Raw genomic sequence first — 20,168 nt, 5'->3', positions numbered from 1 at the left:
ACTCAGGCCCTTTTCTCTGAGCCTCCAGTGAAAAGACTGAGAAGTTCTGTGCCGGGAGAAGAACTGGTGCAGACTGGTAAGACTGACGTCAGGCTGTGAGCTTGTTTCTCCTGCGCATTGACCTTTGGGGAAGCTCTTCACCATCACCTCATCAACCTCCTCAGTTCCCTTTTACAGTGACTGATGGCTTACGCTCTTCTCTCGTAGACCAAATGCCTTGCGGGACTCCCTTGGGCAATGGAACACTCTCCCTTTGGGACCAGACAGCTCCTTGTGCGAGGTAAACCCCTTCTGTTTGCTTGGACTTTCTTCTCTGAAAGGTTTGCTTCCCATTTCCTTCCTGAACTTCCTCAGTGCTGCCCAACATTTGTCCCTATGTCTGCACAGGGATGTTTTTCCAAGGTTTCCTGGCTGCTCTCCTAAGGGGGGATCTTCAGTAGCCTTTTATTTTACCTTCCTCTCCCCCCATCTAGTTTTAAATTTTTTCTTTTAAACCCAGATGCTTCATAGACGGGGGAGATTAGATCAGGTTAAAAGTCTGTGGGTAGGAAGGAGTGTGGAGCTTGAGGCTGACATCAGGAAAGGCTCCTAGATAGTGGTTTGGACAGGAGAAATGGCTTGTTTTTTAAAAGTAAAAGCAAAAAACTCAACAAACCTGCTCTGAAAAGAACTTGGGTGACTTTTGGCATAAATCAGTTTCTGATGTACTAGAAGGAGTGGCCTTACAGTCGCTCTTGTTTTGAATTCTTGGTTGGGGGATGCTTACTTCAGCCCAGCAAAGAGAAGCGCAGAGCTTGAGCGGGGCTTTGGGCCAGACAATCTCCAGAGGTGGCTGAGGCTGTGAGGAAAGCAGCAGCTACACCTTGGTGCCGGCGCTCCCTGCTCTTAGAAGAGGTGCGGGCCGGATGGTGTGAGTGAGGCACCCACGCGGCTCTTTAGCCTTGGGTATCCCCCCAGGGCTTGGGCCCCAGGCTCTGCAGCCAAGGCAGTTGTTGGGATTGTCACTTGTGCTTCTCTGGAAGTCCTAAAGGTCTCGCCTCTGTCCCCTTCCCGACGGGGGCAGGAGCATTACCAAGCAGCTGGGGGGGCTTCTGGGGTGGGGCGGTGTGTGCCAGAACCTCGTCCTGAGGCTGTTTCTTTTGCCCTTGTTTTAGCCCACGCGGGGACATGGGACACTCCGTGCAGCCGGCTCTGGGCAGCATCTCACTGCCAAGGCCTCCCAGTAATGAGCACAGTGGGCGAGGATCCAGCACTCCCGGAGGGAGCCCAATGGGGAGGCTGTCCTGTGCTGCTGCAGCGCTGCGCTGGGGGAGAAAGGTACTGTTGGCAATGGAACGGCCTGGCAGTGGGAGGGTAACTGGTAGGAGTGTGCTGGGGCAGGACCCTCCTGCCAGTGTCGCTGGGACGGGGCACTGTACTGCCGGGTCACCGAGCGCCTGTTTGTGGCAGAGTCATTGCACTGGTTTGTCGTTAACCCAGCTCATCGGTGGTCTTCAGAGAGCAGCTTTGAAAGGATGGCACGGGCTTAAACCCGCTCAGCTGCTCATAATCCACCTGTGGGGGGTCTTTCCCTGGACTTTCCTTCCGATATCTGAATCAACTCTTGGAAAATTCCTGATGAACGTAGCTTATGTGGGAGAAGAAGTGGAGAAGCAGACCCTGGCCAGCTCTGGAGTCGGATTAAGATACCCTGGGGACTCACAGCACCTGATCACAACTTAGATTGACAGGAATGTGTATCTGCCTGAATGATGATGCAGAGCACAGCTGAAGAGAAGAGCCTCCCGTTAGAGGAGAGAGTCACAGAAGGAATTCTTGCGGTTTATAGGGGGACACAACTTCCTAGAGCAGGGCTGACACAAAGTGAAGGTGCTGCTAAAGTAAACTGGAATAAGGTGCCAGTAATTTGGGAACAGCCTGTGCAGTTTGCTCTGTCCCCAGATTACAAACGTTCGCTTCACATGCTGAGGTCCTGATCTCCTGTTTTAATTCTTTATCCCCCTCCATCCATTCTGCCAGGGTGTTCAGCAAAGAGAAAAGAAGATGTACAAACAGCCCCTCTTACAACGGAAGGGAAAATGGCCTAGAAGCCCGGCTGATCCACTGCGCACCATTGGCAACAAGTAATGACAGGGAGAATAAGCACTGCCTTTTGGGTGATGACTTTGTAGCTGGTGTAAATGGGATTGGAGACTGAATCTTTGCTGCTCTGTGTTAAGAGACGCCCCTTGAGGTTTCCCATGGGAGAAAGAGGAAAATCTGCGGGTGTGGGTGGTGAAACCCCCGGGGAGAGTAACTCAGCGTTGTGCACAGGGGCATTGCCCCGCTGAAGGGCAGTGTGCGGCGTGTGGGGTGGGGGGGTAACCTGTGCAGAGTAAACACAGCCAGTTCCATGTAAGCCGAAGCCATTTGTTTGGTGCTGGGAACAAGCGTAACACATGAAGCAGCATTAAGAGAAGGGAATTACCCCACTGTAGCGGGATAACTAGCGGTGCCTTGGCTGGGAGTAGTGGGGGATGCTCTGCAGTGGCTGTGTGTGTGTCTGAGATGATAGCGGGGGCACTGGAAGGGGAAATCCAGCAATTAGCTCTGGAAGTTTGCTTGTGTGAAGCTCACCCAGGGTTGTAAATCCCTGTTCTGTGTCTTCTTTCCTCAGCCCTCCGCCACCAGCCAGGAGAGCAAAGAAACGCCGGGCTTCGGGCAGCGATGCTGCTCCAGCAGCAGAGTCTGCAGGAGAGGTTAGTAGAGACTTTCCTGACCCTGTGCAGCCGTAGGCTCCTCTTTGCCCTTGACAGCAGGCGCCTCCTGTGTGTCGGACCAGAGCTGCCTCCATTTCTGGAAGTTTCTGCTGGCTTGGGCTGGTGTTCAGGTTAAACTCAGGGCGGTGCTTTGTTTGTTTCTGTTTCAGACTCAGGCCCTTTTCTCTGAGCCTCCAGTGAAAAGACTGAGAAGTTCTGTGCCGGGAGAAGAACTGGTGCAGACTGGTAAGACTGACGTCAGGCTGTGAGCTTGTTTCTCCTGCGCATTGACCTTTGGGGAAGCTCTTCACCATCACCTCATCAACCTCCTCAGTTCCCTTTTACAGTGACTGATGGCTTACGCTCTTCTCTCGTAGACCAAATGCCTTGCGGGACTCCCTTGGGCAATGGAACACTCTCCCTTTGGGACCAGACAGCTCCTTGTGCGAGGTAAACCCCTTCTGTTGGCTTGGACTTTCTTCTCTGAAAGGTTTGCTTCCCATTTCCTTCCTGAACTTCCTCAGTGCTGCCCAACATTTGTCTCTGTGTCTGCACAGGGATGTTTTTCCAAGGTTTCCTGGGCCGCTCTCCTAAGGGGGGTCTTCAGTAGCTTTTTATTTTACCTTCCACCCCTTCTAACTAGAGATGATGCTTTTTTTTTTTTTTTCTGGGAACATGAAAGGTAAGGGAAACATAGGGAATGCCAGGATTTTCTCTCTTCCTTTCCACCTCCCCTGGTCCTTCTTGCACAACTTAGAGGAAGGTTTCTCTTTTGGGTACACTGAGGTGACAAATTTGACTCCAGCCCCTCTGGTCTGCCCGAGTTCAGAGCCACCCAGCTGAGTATGAAGGGCTTCCGCACGGCCATGCCCGCTGTGTTTTGTGGTGATAGCAGTGCTGGATGTTTCTGTCCAGGGATTTGACAGTCTTGTTGTACTTTAGGTATTTTATTGCTTTGGCTGTGACTCCCCACTTACATGTAGACAGCTGTATAGGAATAAACTGTCTCCTTTCTGGTGCACATGTCGAGAAGAAATGCTGTGCTTATAAACATTGTGGTTCTTCTCTATTGTTTTTTCCTGCACCAAAGTGCTCTGGCCTCTTTGACCGCTCCAGCCTTCTCCAGTGCTTCATCCTTCCCTCCTGCTCTGGACTTGTCCCCCGATCCTATCTACTCCATTGCTCCAATAGACTCCGAAGTTAAAACACACCCCAGCCTGCCACCCTACTGCAGCGTGCCACCCTACAGAGGCCTGCCACCCTCCTGCAACCTGCCACCCTACTGCGGCCTGCCACCCTACACAGGTGTTCCATCCTTGCTCCATCTTCCAACCTTGTCCGGTAGATGTGTGCCAACTATTACCACCTGGATTTACACAAATATGGAGGAGATCCTTTTCCATCTGGCACACCAAAGACTGGTGAGTATCCCCGTGAGTCGTACCTGTCCCACTTGGTAGGTAGACTGTAGCTGCACCACACAGCAGGACGATGTAATGTCTGGTTGTCTGGACTTGTGGAGGGTGACACATTACTGCACCCCCTTAGGTGCCCGCTACTTAACTCAGGCTTGCGGTTACGGGGTGCTCTTTAGTCCTTTTTTCATGCTGTTGATGACTCTCTCTGTGACAGCAGAACTTCAGATCCATGTAAACTGGTGGTTGGAACACCATGTGTTGGAGGGCAGACACCTCGTTTTGTCCCAGCCCCCAGCTGGGGAACGTCCTCCGCTGAAAAGCTGCCGCAGGAAGATGGTGCAGGAAATAATCCACCAGCAGCTGCTGTGAGACGGGCACTACTGCAGTTACTCTGGGATCCCCTGACATTCTCTACAACCTGTTGTTGGCTTTGTTGTTCTGTTTTTGTTTTTCTGTTCATTGTGCTAAGGCAACTACTTATTTATTTTATTGCAATAAATATTTGAATTTTATATAAAAAGAGCCGTGCTGGCGTGAAGCTCTTTGTTTGGGAACGGGGTGGTGTTGACCCAATGAACAATATTTTAACAATTGTTTTGGAGTGGGGTTTTTTTAGGGGGGAAAATGGCTGATGGCTGTGGGAGGTTCCCGGCTCCTGGCAGCTGCGTGCCCTTGGACCACGTTTCCAGGGGATACAGGTGTGTCAAAGGGTGATGCAGCACCTGCATCACTGCCCCTTTGTGACCTCGTGAGCCTGGGGCTTGATGTTCCGCAAACCGGGCCAACGGAAGCCATTTGAGCTGAGCTGGCCTTCGGGAGAGCTTCGCTCCTGCTCCTGCGACTCGTACCCCTACTGTTTTCCAGTCATTTCTCATTTCCTGCCCACCCCCCCTCAACTTTCATCCTCTTTCAAGGGTAACTATACTTTGATGTGCAGGGCCGATCACAGAGTAGGTAGATATGGGGTCAAAGTCTAGGCTGGCCTGTACCTTCTGAGCTCAGGATCCTGTGACAGGGACAGCAAGGCTATCAGCCTGCAGCTCTGCAGTGGTTACAAGTACCACTGAAACAATTTGGATGGCTCCTGCTGACTTGTGGGCTACGTTTCCACGTCTTTTGCATCATTTGCAGGAGACAGACGTAGTCCTTTGCTTTCAGGTGGCACCATTCGACCCGATCTTCTCTTTCTGGATCTGACATCCTTTGTCATCGACAGCTTTATCCTTTGTTCCTGAGAGGAGTGATGGCTGAAACGGGGAACAACTCCTGTGAGTAATGGCTTCACCAGCAGCCTTGGACTTTTGGAATCCCCAAAGGCCACAGACGTGGCTGATGCTCCAACCCTGAATGTTGACGTCCTGACAACTAAGAGTGAATTCTGGGGTGTTTCTTGGTAGCAGCCAAACTTACCCAGGGGTTTGGGTTAGACACAGGGCAAGGCATTTTAATCACATCTCAGCCAGTGGTACAAGACTTTGAACGGGGCCATTGCTCGTAGAATGACCTGGTATGGGTAGGGTTACTCTCTGTGCTAGGCACTTGTTTTCATCAAGTTACAGTCAGGGAGAGGGAACAGAAGGTAGCCCAAGACACAGCAATCAGCACGGGTTTTCTGGATTTTCAATGAAGTCAGGAGGGCAACGGGCTACTTTCCAAACCTCTCTGTGGACCAGCTAATTCCAATGGCAGTGTTGGGCTTCCTCTGATCTTTGTGTCTTGGAGGCATGAGCTGGTTGTCCTGGGCGCTCCTGGACAGAACTTGACAAGCAGCACGCTCTTCAAATGTCCTTTCCCTGCAGCCAGTGCCGAGGGAATGGCTCCGTCCCAAGGGGCCCCCTTCCCCCCAGAGAAGCTCTGCATGGAGTGGCAGCAGCAACGGGACGCCGGAGCGGGACTCCACAACCTGGGCAATACCTGCTTCCTCAACTCCATCCTGCAGTGCCTGACATACACACCCCCTCTGGCCAACTACCTGCTCTCTGGGGAGCACACCCGGCTGTGTGAGTGCTTTTTAGGAACATCTCCTTGGAAACCTTGTCAGGCGCTTCCCAGATTGCCGGGATCTGGAACTTGATTTAGGAGAAAAGCAGCCCTTCTTTGTCCAGCCCCCCAAGTGGCTGCTCTCTGGCATCTTATAACTTCAAGACCTCCACTGGGCTGTCCATCGCCATGGCTATTTTGCTAACCTGAGAAACTCGCTTCCCTCCCTCTTCAGGTGTCCAGCAAGGCTTCTGCATGATGTGTATAATGGAAGCTCATGTGAACGAGGTCCTGCACGCCTCAGGCAGTGCCATCAAGCCGAGTGCTGTCGTCAGTGCCCTCACACGTAAGAGATTTCAGAGCCTTCTTCAGGTTTTCCGCCTCTCCCATAGGAGAGAGCTGCCAAGTGTTTCTTTTGTAGGAATAGGAGAACATTTCAAGCTTGGGAAGCAGGAAGACGCCCACGAGTTCTTGCGCTACACTGTCGATGCCATGCAGAGAGCTTGTCTGAGTGGAAGCAAGGAGTAAGCACAAGCACATTCTCTCCTCTATGTTCCCAAGCCCTTTGGATTCCCTGATGTCCTCCCATCAAGGAAAACCTATGCCCAGGGCTTTCAGAGAAAGCAAAAAGCTCTTGGAGGACATAACTCTCTGCCTTACCGCTTTGTTCCAGCTTGGACTTGTCTTTGCAAGAAACCACCGTTGTGCACCAAATATTCGGGGGCTCGCTGAGATCCAGAGGTACTTCTTTCCATAACTGCCCTTGGAATTGTCTGTGCTCTTCTGCCTGCCTTTGAACAACAGCTGATGGTGTGACTGGCGCTGGTATGACCAGCGTAAGCCATCCCAGTCAGTTGACTGCCCCTGTCACTCAGCCTTTTGATTTGCGTTCCAGTCACGTGCTTGAGCTGCAAAGCGGTTTCTGATTCCTACGAGCCCTTCCTGGATGTGCTCCTGGATATAAAGGTAAGAGGGTTTGTTGAACTGTGATTCTAGGTGTTCCAAGGCCCCTGTAGCTTTCCAGAATCCACGCAGATGACTTGGAAACAAGTAGTGCAAATGCAAGGGAGCTTGGTGGTGGTGGGTGGGAAGCGGAATGGACGGTGTCCTGAGGAGGCCGTGGCACTGCGCTCCCTGGAGGTGCTGGCTTTCATCTGGACAAGCGTGCATTATCCTCCCTGCACCCTCAGTGACCTCTCGTCCTTCTTCCCTTTGCCCTCAACACCCATCTGGCTCCTGGGCTGATGGGTTGTGGGTTTGTTTTCCCATTGCTCATGACCCTGCACACGACAGGCAGCTGAACTGAGCGGTGCCACAGAGAGGGTGCTCTTGATGGCCCCAGGAATGTCTGGGAATTGTGTGAAGCCTTCAGCAGAATACGCCCTCTCTGCCTCCTCCTGGGCCCTGCTTGTCGACTCCCTAGGAAGCATATGGGTGAGTGAGGGCATTTCCCACTGCTCAGTGCTCTCCCTTCTCGTTCCTGCAGGCAGCAGACTCTGTCACTGCAGCTCTGAAGGGCTTTGTGGCACCCGAGCAGTTGGAGGGCGAGAACTGCTTGCAATGTCGCACGTAAGACCATTAGGAACAATGTCTTAAGACTAGATCCCGCATGAAGGTGCTGTGTGTCACGGAGCAGAAGTCCTCTTTGCACAGAGGATGAGTGCACAAGAAGGAGCCGTGGCTTGAGACCTGGCTCTGTGCTTGGTTTGCAGGTGTGACAAGAGGGTTCCTGCCTCCAAGGGGCTGACTGTCCATCACGCGCCCAAGGTCCTCACCCTGTGCCTGAAAAGGTTTGAAGAGCTCACCGGCAGGAAGATGGAGAAGGTGTGTACCCAGCTGGAGCGCAGCTTGCTCCTCCCGGAGCAGGAGATTCCCAAAAGCAGTGTGCTCTTCCACCAGTTTGTGTTCCTCTCTGGGGAGGGGAGAGGAGAGTTCTGGGGGAAAGACAAACGCGTGTTCTGCTCTGACAGGGACAGGGCTGCTTTGGCTGAGAGCCATTTCCTGCCAGCCAAAGCTTTACGTGTTGCTTTCGGGCACAGCCAAGTGCTCAGGAGCCCAAAAGGTGTCTGTAGACACCTCACCTCTAGCGCCTGGCCTTGGCAGGCTCTCTCAGAAAGTCCTGCAGCATCATCTCTGAGCACTCTCAGTCTCTCCTTGGTAGGTTGTGGAGTATCCTGAGCACTTGGATCTTCGGCCATACACATCGCAGACTGCTGAAGAGCCGCTCCTCTACTCTCTATATGCTGTCCTGCTGCACAAAGGTGCCAGCTGCCATGCCGGACACTATCTCTGCTACATCAAGGTAAAGAGCAGCTTCCTTCCTAGCAAGGGAACCAGGCTGCAGGGTGACTGGCAGCCACGGCTTTGGGTGAGGTCTGGTGCTTTTTTCTGCCCGTGCTTTTGTGGAGCAGCCACGCAGCTCATCTCCAGATGCCGCTGCCTTTCTTTGCAGGCCAGCAATGGACTGTGGTATGAGATGGATGACGCGTCTGTGGAACGCTGCAGCATCAATGCAGTTTGCAGGAAGGAGGCCTATTTGCTGTTCTACGTCAGGTAAGAACCAGCATTCAAATAGCCTCAGAAAAAGTTTCCTTTGTTTGTGGTTTTGCAGTTTTTCTTCCCATCCTCCTCAGCGTTTCTCCTTCTGCCACAGGAGACCGTTACTGCCTGCATCACTCAGTGCTGTAAAACCTGAACTACCCCACATCAACTCTTATCCTTCCTTGCTGGGCTTTAGGCTAACTGCTGCTTGTCTGCTCTCTGAAGCTGGCCTATGTAGAGAAGAGGACCTAAAGGGAGTCTCCAGGCCAGATGACGCGGGACTCGTTATCAGGGCGTGTAGCGATAGGACGAGGGGGAATGCTCTGAAACCTAAAGGAGGGAGCTTTAGTTTCGATCTGAGGAAGAAATTCTTTTCTGTGAGGGCATTGAGGCTCTGGCAGAGGTTGCCTAGAGAGGCGGCGGATGCCCCTGGCTCCCTGGAAGTCTTCAAGGCCTGGGTGGATGGGGCGCTGGGCAACCTGGTCAAGTGGAGAGCATCCCTGCCTGTAGCAGTGGCTGGGGGGAGTAAAACTCGGAGATCTTTAAGGTCCCTTCCAAGCCAAGTCATGATAGAATGTGCTCTAAGCAAACAACTGAAGGCCAAAGGAGGCTGCAAGAGCAGCCCTAACTGGGGCTCACTTGGCTTCTTTTCTCCAGGAAGTTTGACTTGAAAACCGGAGACAAGGCTGCTTCCTCACCAGCGTCACCATCTGCCCAGTCCCTCCTCGGTCAGCAGGGAGGCAACTGCAAGCAGGCGGATGCTGTGGCACCAGTGGGTCTGCCTCCAAGGACTGAGGTAACAGCAGAGGGTGTCTTAGGGTGCCAGAGGGACAGGGGATGGATTTCTTTCTGGGACTGACATTGCTGTCTTTGCCCTCCCACATGGCAGCTTTCTTCACAGCCGCAGGGCTGCTCCTTCTCCAAGCGTGGAGCGAGCCCTTCCTCCCGATGCCAGAGGAAAAGGCTCAGGGAGGGGACTCAGAGCACAGCCCCACAGAGGGGCAGTGATGTCTGCAGCTGCTCCCTTACCACCGACTATGACACCTCAGCTGGCAAGAGGAGGAGAACTCTGCCACATCTCTACCAAGACCCAAAGGCTGATGGCGCTCCAGGGCCCTCCAGTGCCAGCTCCAAGCAGGTTCCCACAACCACGGCTGCTCCGAAGCAAAGCACGCCCAGGCAGAGGGAGCAAAGCAGACTCCCGCAGCAGGGCAGCCAGGTCCGTGTCTGGTTCATGGGTACAACCAGCTATGAGGCCTCAGCTAGGAGGAAAAGGAGAACTGTGCTTTTAAATGGTGACCCCACTCGCCAGTATAACACAGCATCTGGGCCCTCCAGTGCCATCTCCCATCTGGCTACTGCACCAGGGACTGCCCAGCAGGACAGTGTGCAGAGGCGGAGGTGGCGGAGCAGATCCCCGCAGCGGGACAATGAACTCCATGGCTGGTTCATGGGTACCACCAGCTATGAGGCCCCAGATGGGAGGAAAAGGAGGAGAACTGTGCTTTTACCTGGTGACCCCACTCCCTGGGATAATGGAGCATCTGGGCTCTCCAGTGCCATCTCCCATCTGGCTCATCCACCGGGGACTGCCCAGCAGCACCGTGTTCAGAGGCGGAGGCGGCGGAGCAGGTCCTTGCAGTGGGACGATGAACTCCATAGCTGGTTCATTGGTAGCACCAGCTATGAGACCTCAAATGGGAGGAAGAGGAGGAGAACTGTGTTTTTAAGTGGTCACCCCACTCCCTCCGATACTGCAGCATCTGGGCCACCTGGTGCCATCTCCCATCTGGCTCTTCCACCTGGGACTGCTCAGCAGCACAGTGTCCAGAGGCGGAGGTGGCGGAGCAGGTCCCTACAGCGGGACAATGACCTCCATAGTTGGTTCATGGGTGCCACCAGCTTTGAGAACTCAGATGGGAGGAAGAGGAGGAGACCTCTTTTTATAAGTGGTCACCACACTCCCTGGGATACTGGAGCATCTGGGCCCTCCAGTGCCATCTCCCATCTGGCCACTGCTCCAGGGACTGCCCAGCAGCACACTGTGCAGATGCGGAGGTGGCGGAGCAGGTCCCTTCAGCGGGACAATGAACTCCATAGCTGGCTCATGGGTACCACCAGCTATGAGGCTTCCACTGGGAGGAAGAGGAGGAGAACTCGTTTTATAAGAGGTCAACCCAATCCCTGGGATACTGGAGCATCTGGGACCTCCAGTGCCATCTCCCATCTGGCTCTTCCAACGGGGACTGCCCAGCAGCACCGTGTGCAGAGGCGGAGGCGGCGCAGCAGATCCCTGCAGTTGGATAATGAACTCCATGGCTGGTTCATTGGTAGCACCACCTATGAGAACTCAGATGGGAGAAAGAGGAGGAGAACTGTGTTATTCAGTGGTCACCCCATTCCCTGGGATACCACAGCATCTGGGCTCCCCAGTGCCATCTCCCATCTGGCTCTTCCACTAGGGAATGCCCAGCAGCACCGGGTGCAGAGGCGGAGGCAGCGGATCAGGTACCTGCCGCGGGATGATGAACTCCATGGCTCGTTAATGGGTACCTCCAGCTATGAGGCCTCAAATGGGAGGAAGAGGAGGAGAACTGTGCTTTTAAATCTTCACCCCTCTCCCTGGGATAATGGAGCATCTGGGCCCTCCAGTGCCATCTCTCATCTGGCTACTGCACCAGGGACTGCCCAGCAGCACAGTGTGCAGAGGCGGAGGTGGCGGAGCAGGTCCCTGCAGCGGGATGATGAACTCCATGGCTGGTTCATGGGTACCACCAGCAATAAGGATTCCACTGGGAGGAAGAGGAGGAGAACTGGGATTTTAAATGGTCACCCCACTCGCCGCGATAACACAGCATCTGGGCCCTCCAGTGCCATGTCCCATCTGGCTACTGCACCAGGGACTGCCCAGCAGCACAGTGTGCAGAGGCGGATGCGGCGGAGCAGGTCCCTGCAGCGGGACGATGATCTCCATAGCTGGTTCATGGATACCACCAGCTATGAAGCTTCCACTGGGAGGAAGAGGAGGAGAACTGGGTTTTTAAGAGGTCACCCCACTCCCTCGGATACTGGAGCATCTGGGCCCTCCAGTGCCATCTCCCATCTGGCTCTTCCACCTGGGACTGCTCAGCAGCACAGTGTCCAGAGGCGGAGGTGGCGGAGCAGGTCCCGGCAGCGGGACAATGACCTCCATGGTTGGTTCATGGGTACCACCAGCCATAAGGCCTCAGATGGGAGGAAGAGGAGGAGAACTGTGCTTTTAAATGGTCACCACACTCCCTGGTGTAATGGAGCATCTGGCCCCTCCAGTGCCATCTCTCATCTGGCTCTTGCACCAGGGACTGCCCAGCAGCACCGTGTGCAGAGGCGGAGGCGGCGGAGCAGGTCCCTGCAGCGGGACAATGAAGTCCATAGCTGGTTCATGGGTACCACCAGTTATAAGGGCTCAGATGGAAGGAAGAGGAGGAGAACTGTGCTTGTAAATGGTCACCCCACTCCCTGGGATACTGCAGCATTTGGGCCTGCTACTCCCAACCGGATATGCCAATCCTGCCAGCTCCAGTAGAAGGCAAGTAACTCAACTGCTCCCACACTGTTCCCTTGAGAAACTTGTAGCATCGTGCAAAAGCCTGATGCTCCTGAGCACGGTAGTGGCAGACAGACCTGAGAGTCCAAGGCAGCTCTGCTGTGTCACAGCTGCAGGCGGGTCTGATGGAGGGGCAGGGGTGTGGAAGGGAGATGGAAGCAGGAGAAGGAATGCTGTTGGTTCTCAGGAGGTCTCTGCTGATCTGCCCAAAGGGCTCGTTTCTGGGAATCCACTCACCCTGAGCTCTTCTGCCTTTCCAAGCAGCAGAAGTTTTAGTGGACACCGTGGTCCCGCTGGCAGGTAATGGAGCTCTGGAGACGTCCCCTGGGTGCTGCTCCGGCAGGTTTCCCTGGGTGCCAGCTGTGTGCAAGCCTTGATTCTGGCTCAGCCTTCTCCCTTCCCTTGCGAGCGCAGCCTCTGAAGGGACTGGAGTGAGGGCTGGAGAAAACGTATTTTCTTCTAAATGTGGGAGCCTGTCACAGCCTGTCAGGCTCCAGGGGAGAGATGGGGAAGGGCTCCTGTTGGGAGTTGACAATGATGATGCAGACTGTTGATTAGAACTGGCTGATGGTTCTTCCCAGTGGCTTGTTCACCTTTCTGCTTCTTTTCCCCTCCTTTAGATGCTGCCAGTGAACAGAGCTCTGGTAGAAAGAGGACTGGCTCAGCGGCTTGACTACTAGCGATGCCCCGCATGCCTTGACATCTATTTCTGCAAAGAAATCTTATTTTTCACTGTTACATTTTGGTTTGGCAAGTTCTTAAAAGAAAAAGGTTCTCATACCAGTGTGTGGAGTTTTGCTGGTCTGTTCCAACACGTTTCCTAGAGAGCACAGCTCATCTTTAAGTGGTGTCTGGGTCACACAAGACCTGGAGATATGTCATGAGATGAACATGCACCATGTTATTATGGCTTAGACACACTAGGAAGAAAAACAACCAAACCAACTACTAAAAAACCTACTAAATACAGACTGGTCCTAACGTGAGTTTCGTGGCCAGTGATACACAGAAGACAACGAGCAGTTTGTTGCTGCTTAGAAACATCCAGTCATCAGTTTCCACATGGCATCCTTGGTCTCCTGGCTCCTCACACTGTAGATGAGGGGGTCATGCTGGGGGAATCACCGAGTCAAGAAATGCCATTACCAGGTCCAGAATTAGGGAAGAGATGGAGGGGGGCTTCAGGTGGGCAAACATGATTGTGCTGAGAATAGGGAGACCAGGGCTAAGTGAGGGAGACGTGTGGCAAAGGCTTTCTGCTGGCCCTGCTCCGAGGGGATCCTCAGCACGGCCCTGAAGATCTGCACACAGGACACCACGATGAACACAAGACACCCAAAACCTAAACAAGCTCTGACTCCAGTTTCCCCTGAGGGAGGCATCTGAACAGGATGGCTCCTTTGGTTTGGGAGCTATTGCTGGACGTTTGGCATGTTTTGAGGTGAGTGCTGCTGCACCCACCTTCCATCCTCCACATTGTAGATCAGACAGGTTCAGCTGCTCTGAAAGTGATCGTGGCCGCAGTCATTCCATTGGGCTGGATGTGTATGGGTTGCACTTATTTTCCCCCACTTCAGGAACTTAAACACAACAACAATAACAAAACTGTTTTAACTTGAGCCAAGCAACATTTAAAGCTTTATATATTTATTTATTGCCCCTTACAAAACAAAAAGAGAAATTGTTAAAAGGTCTTTTTTTCCTCCAGGAAAACTGGATTTTAAAAAACCAAAATCCCTAATTGTTTTTCTCTAGCTCAAGAATGGGTGTCAGTAGGTGAAAGATGCAGAAGATCTATGAATTGTGGAAAAAGGGTCTGAGCACCTGGGGAGAATACAGGAATGTGTTCAGGGCCTGTAGGGATGCAACCAGGAAGGCTAAAGCCCTCTTGGAAATGAAGCTGGCAAGGGACATAAAGGGTAATAAAAAGGGTGTTTTTAGATACGTTAATAGTAAGAGGATGACCAGGGATAATGTAGGACCCTTGCTGAATGAGGAGGGTGTCCTGGTAATGAGGGATGCTGAGAAGGTGGAGATACTGAATGCTGCCTTTGCTTTGGTCTTCACTTCAAAGGCCCCTCGGGACCCACAGATCCTGTATGAAAGTTGGAGTGTTGGGGAAACAAAGAATTTCCCTCTGGTTGAGGTAGGGGAGGTCCAGGAGCGGCTCAAAGGGATTAATGCACACAAATCCATGGGCCCTGATGGGTTTCATCCACGTGTGCTGAGGAAGCTGGCGGAGGTGTTTGCTGAGCCGCTCTCTATCATCCTCAACAGGTCTTGGAGGACAGGAGAAGTGCCTGAAGACTGGAGGATAGCCAATGTCACTCCAGTCTTTAAAAAGGGCAAGAAAGAGGAACCTAGTAACTATAGGCCAGTCAGCCTCACCTCTGTCCCAGGAAAGGTAATGGAACAGCTTGTTCTGGATGCCAATTGGAAGAGAAGAAGGTCATGAGGAGCAGTCAGCATGGATTCACCAAGGAGAAATTGTGCTTGACCAATCTCATCGCCTTCTACGATCTCATAACAGGCTGGGTAGATGGAGGGAGAGCAGTGGATGTCATCTACCTTGACTTCAGCAGGGCCTTTGATACTGTCTCCCATGACACCCTGATAGCAAAGCTGAGAGAGCATGGGATAGATGAGTGGACAGAGAGGTGGGCTGAGAATTGGCTGTGGGACCGAGCCCCGAGGGTTGTGATTCGAGGAGCAGAATCTGACTGGAGGCCTGTGGTGGTTTCACCCTGGCTGAGGGCCAAGATCCATGCAGCTGCCTGCTCCTTAAAGGAAAAGAGCAGGTTAAAGGGAAGAGGGCGGGGTGAGAAGTAAGGGAAGGGAAAAGGAAGAGGAAGGGGCAAATAACCCCAAAACCAAGAAATAAGAGGCCCGTGGGTTGGGATAAGGATAGTTTACTAAGGTGACAGAAAGATACAATGTAACAACGCTAACAGGACTTCAGAGCAAAAATCTATGAAGCTGTTGATACACAATGCAGTTTCTCACCAAACCCACAGCTCAGGCCGTGCCACCCAGAGCCGTCCCAGAACCCGACCGTCCCCCAAGAACCGCGCGTCCCGCAGCCGCCCCAGGCCTTCCTCCCGTCAGCCCCCGATATCCTGGGCAGGACGTAACTGGCGTGGAATACTCTCTTTGGTCAGCTCGGTCACCTGTCCTGGCTTCGCCCCTCCTTTCTCATGAAGAGCTGAGAAAGTCCTTGACTGTCTGACAGCAACTAGAAACATCAGGGTGTTATCAGCACTACTCCCATTTTAACTCCCAAACACAGCATTCCATCTGCTGCTACAAATGAATTTAACTCCATCCTGACCAAAACCAGCACAAGGCCTGTTACTAGTGGTGTTGCCCAGGGCTCGGTGTTGGGTCCAGTTCTGTTTAGTATCTTCACTGACGACCTTGATGAGGGAATAGCATCCACCCTCAGCAAGTATCCGATGATACAAAGCTGGGAGGAGTGGCTGACAGGCTGGAACACTGCGCTGCCATCCAGCAAGACCTGGACAGGCTGGAGAGCTGGGCAGTTGGAAACCAGATGAAGTTCAACAAAAGCAAGTGTAAAGTCTTGCACCTGGGAAGGAATAACTGCTCTACTCTGCCCTGGTCAGGCCAATGGCATCCTGGGCTGCATCCGGAGGAGTATAGCCAGCAGGTCAAAGGAGGTGATCCTCCCCCTCTACTCTGCCCTGGTCAGGCCCCACCTGGAGTATTGTGTCCAGTTCTGGGCTCCTTGGTTTAAAAAGGACAGGGATCTCCTGGAGAGAGTCCAAATAAGGGCCATTAGGGGGACCTAATTAAAGTCTATAATTATCTGAAGCAGGGGATGCAGGGGGAATCAGCCAGCCCCTTTTCAGTGGTCTGTGGGGATAGGACAAGGGGCAATGGCTGCAAGTTGGAGCACAGGAAGTTCCGCACCAACATGGGGAAGAACTTTTTCCCAGTGAGGGTGACAGAGCCCTGGGACAGGCTGCCCAGGGAGGTGGTGGAGTCTCCATCTCTGGAGAGATTCAAGACCCGTCTGGACGCCAATCTGAGTGACCTGTCCTAGGGAGCTGCTTTGGCAGGGGGGTTGGACCCGATGATCTCTTGAGGTCTGGGGCCCCACCAGCGATCCCCATGTCTGGAACAGGCCTTGCCCAGAGCCGGGGCACGCTCGCTGCCAGCCAGGCTGGGCCGCTTCGGCGTGCGGACCCTCGCTAGGCCTGAGCGCCGAGGGCTGCGGGCCTGTGGCGCTGCCAGAGCTGGGGAGGCCGCTCACAGCTGGCTCTGCTGCTCACTCAGGGCTGAAAGCCTCCAGGGAAAGGTGAAGGGTTAGAGGTTGGCTAGCAAGGAGATGGAAGGAATCACAGTATCATAGAATTGTAGGGGTTGGAAGGGACCTCAAGAGATCATCAGTCCCCCCTTAGTCTTCTCTTCTCAAGGCAGAAGAGTCCAACCTTACTCAGCCTTTCCTCACAGGGGAGATGTTCACCTCCTTTGACCTGCTGGCTATACTTCTCCAGATGCACCCCAGGATCCCATTGGCTCTCATAGCCACCAGGGCACACTGCTGGCTCATGGCCAACCTGTCGTCTACCAGGACCCCCAGATCCTTCTCCACTGAGCTCTTCTCCAGCAGGTCATCCCCCAGCCACCTTCTGCTGTGGGAACTGGTGTGGGAGGGTGAAAGGAGCAGCAAGGATGCCGAAGGAGGGTTAGAAACGGGGAAATGAGGGAACAGCCTCCAGAGAGTGTTTCTCTCTTGCCACAGTTCTGGTTCCACTGATGAGGGTTTGGTTTCCTTATGCAGGAGTCCAGGGTGCTCTTGGTCCTAGGCTATTTGGCCATTTCACCCTGCCCAGCACTGCCTCTGGGGCACATGCTGCCGCAGGTGAATTGGGAAGTGCTCTCCTTTGCACCCTGCTGTTCCCCTCCCAGGAAGCAGCCCTGGCTGCTCTGGTGCCCCTGGGGACGGCCTGCACTTCATGGGAAAGGAGAATTATTTTTGCCTCCCTCGGGGCTGTAGCACAATCAGTGATATTTGCATCAACAGTAAGGTAAGGTTAGGAGTTTCTCACTGTTAACAGTGTGTGGACCTGTGAACTTGTCTCATTAGGAATATGTATAAAGCTGGCTCTTGTTACATCTACGTTTAGTGTCACACCCCCCCATCTCCCCCAAGAGTAAATGTTACTGACTTTAAAAGTCTTTTCCTGAAGTATTGCCCCATTGTGGCAACAGCTGTTGAGCAGCAGCGAACCACACACAGCAACGCCGATTTACGGTGGATAAACCCGGGGGCACCCCAAGAAGCCTCATCCCGGCTGCCCGCGCAGCACCCTCCCTCCCTCCCTCCCTCCCTCCCCGCATCCCCGCCGTTCTTCTTCGGTCAGGGCAGGGGGGAGCGGGGTGGGTCCGGGACCCAGCCGAACCCAGCGGGAAAGGCGAAACCCGCCCCGTTCCCGCCCGCTGGGTTCGGCCTTTCCCGCTGGGTTCGGCGGCCGGGTGCTCGTGGCCGTTGCGCGGGCAGCCGGTTCGGCCGTTCAACGCTTCCCAACTCCCCGCTCCGTTTCCCGGGCCACGCGTCCTGCCCACCCGCCGCTCTGGCTCAGTCGTGCCTTGGGCCATGGCTGAGCCGGTCGGCACTGCGCGAGCGGGAGCGGAGACACGCACCGAGCGCCGGCAGCGGGAGGAGAAAAGGGCTCGGTAAGCCCCGCAGCCTCCGTCCTCTCACCCGCTGAGCCTGGGGGACGAGACCGGAGGGGGAACCAGCCCAGGGGCCGGGCCGCCGGCCGCGCCCACGCACCTCCCTCCCTCCCTCCCTCGGGCTGCGGAGCCTGCGGTGGGGGGGCGGGGAGAGAGAGGAGAGAACCGCCCCTCGCTTCCCTGGGCTCTCCCTGCCCAGACAGGCGGCGGTAGAAGCCAATGGAGGGGCTGCCGGGGCGGGGAACCGAGGGGGCAGAGCCGGGGGGCACAGCCCAGCCCAGCCCGTTGCTGCCGAAGGACCTCTGCCCGCGGGAGGGGCAGCAACACCATGCGTGCGTGGCCGCCCCTGCCCCTCGCCCCCCGTTGCTTCCCCGGACTCTCCCTTCCCCAGACAGGCAGCGGTAGGAGCTACCGGAGGGGCTGCCCCGCACACCCGTGGGAGGTGCGGCCGGGCCGGGCCGGGCCAGCGGGAAGTTTGAACAGAAACAGGGCCTGGGAGCGAGCGTGGGGCGGCGGGTGGGGTGTGCGGGCACCGGGGTGTGCAGCGGGTGGAGGGGAGTCCCGGTGTAGGGCGTGTGGAGAAACGGGGATGCCTTCCCGGGTGTGAACTGGTGCCAGTGTCCCGGAGCTCCCAGTCACAGATGGTGGATGGTTGTGGGGTTGGAAGGGCCCTTAGAGATCCATCTTGCCCCCCTGCTCTGGGCAGCGATGGCCATGCCATGCCTGTGGCTTCTGTGTCCCTGAGGAGAGGGAGCGTCTGTGGAGAGAGACGCTGGCCGCAGCGGGAGCAGTTCCCAGCAGCCGTGCAGAGCAGAGTGCCAGGGCAGGAAGGTGCCTGTGCAGGCGCTGCTGGCTGTCCCGGCACGATGGGAGCGGGAGACCCGGTTTCCCTCAGCGACCCCTGGCTGGGAATGGCGGGCGAAGCGGTGCCAGGGAAAGCGCATCAGGTGCTTCAGCTGCTCTCCCGCTGCAAAGAGGTTTTCCAGCAGCGCTGGCTGGGACGGGCTGTAGGGTGTCAAAGGTGTTGCCAGGTCCCCTGCGGGAGTCCTTGCACGGAACTCTCAGCCGCAGGCTGCTCGTTATTTCTGTCCCCTGAGGTTTCCCATGGGAGAAAGAGGAAAAACTGCGGGTGTGGGTGGTGAAACCCCCAGGGAGAGTAACTCAGCGTTGTGCACAGGGGCATTGCCCCGCTGAAGGGCAGTGTGCGGCTTGTGGGGTGGGGGGGTAACCTGTGCAGAGTGAAAACAGCCAGTTCCATGTAAGCCGAAGCCATTTGTTTGGTGCTGGGAACAAGCGTAACACATGAAGCAGCATTAAGAGAAGGGAATTACCCCACTGTAGCGGGATAACTGGCGGTGCCTTGGCTGGGAGTAGTGGGGGATGCTCTGCAGTGGCTGTGTGTGTGTCTGAGATGATAGCGGGGGGGCTTGGAAGGGGAAACACAGCAATTAGCTCTGGAAGTTTGCTTGTGTGAAGCTCACCCAGGGTTGTAAATCCCTGTTCTGTGTCTTCTTTCCTCAGCCCTCAGCCGCCAGCGGAACATCCTGACTGGCAGGAACTGCAGAAGCTCCAACCAGCTGCCGCCCATGACAAAGGTAGTTCATAGCCCGGGTTCTTCTGAGGTTTGGCATCCCTTGGAAAACTGAGGGGTGTCTGAAACTGCAGCAGGGTGTGCAGCTTGGAATGAATTCCACTGCTTTGGGTGGGATTGAGGAGGTGGGCTCCCATGCACATGGCACTCCTAACCCCTCTGAAGTCTCGCTGTCACGTGGCCTGCTTTTGTTGTTCAGATGACACCGTCTGTGGGTGTGAAGAGAAGGCTGAGGAGGTTCCTGCTGCGGTGAGGGTACCAGCCAGGAGAACAAGGAAACGCCGGGCTTCGGGCAGCGATGCTGCTCCAGCAGCAGAGTCTGCGGGAGAGGTTAGCAGAGACTTTCCTGACCCTGTGCAGCCGTAGGCTCCTCTTTTCCCTTGACAGCAGGCGCCTCTTGTGTGTCGGACCAGAGCTGCCTCCATTTCTGGAAGTTTCTGCTGGCTTGGGCTGGTGTTGAGGTTAAACTCAGGGCGGTGCTTTGTTTGTTTCTGTTTCAGACTCAGGCCCTTTTCTCTGAGCCTCCAGTGAAAAGACTGACAAGTTCTGTGCCGGGAGAAGAACTGGTGCAGACTGGTAAGACTGACGTCAGGCTGTGAGCTTGTTTCTCCTGC

The 20,168-nt window shown here is 54.8% G+C and overlaps 1 protein-coding gene across 1 annotated transcript; it reads left to right on the top strand.

Annotated features, from left to right (window-relative positions):
* Positions 1-5,969: 5,969 nt before the first annotated feature.
* On the top strand, positions 5,970-10,111 carry LOC311194039 (ubiquitin carboxyl-terminal hydrolase 42-like; the record flags this gene model as incomplete). Its single annotated transcript, XM_084267040.1, has 12 exons — positions 5,970-6,156; positions 6,372-6,482; positions 6,558-6,660; positions 6,810-6,877; positions 7,032-7,102; positions 7,430-7,570; positions 7,623-7,705; positions 7,849-7,960; positions 8,298-8,438; positions 8,589-8,689; positions 9,335-9,473; positions 10,016-10,111. 12 exons carry the CDS (start codon positions 5,970-5,972, stop codon positions 10,109-10,111), a joined length of 1,353 nt encoding a protein of 450 aa, XP_084123166.1.
* Positions 10,112-20,168: the final 10,057 nt, after the last annotated feature.

The sequence above is a fragment of the Gallinula chloropus genome (assembly GCF_964237585.1).
Source record: "Gallinula chloropus genome assembly, chromosome: 7".
In the NCBI taxonomy this organism is placed as follows: domain Eukaryota; kingdom Metazoa; phylum Chordata; class Aves; order Gruiformes; family Rallidae; genus Gallinula; species Gallinula chloropus.
The sequence above is the reverse complement of the archived record's forward strand: the minus strand, read 5'-3'. Positions and strand labels throughout refer to the sequence as shown.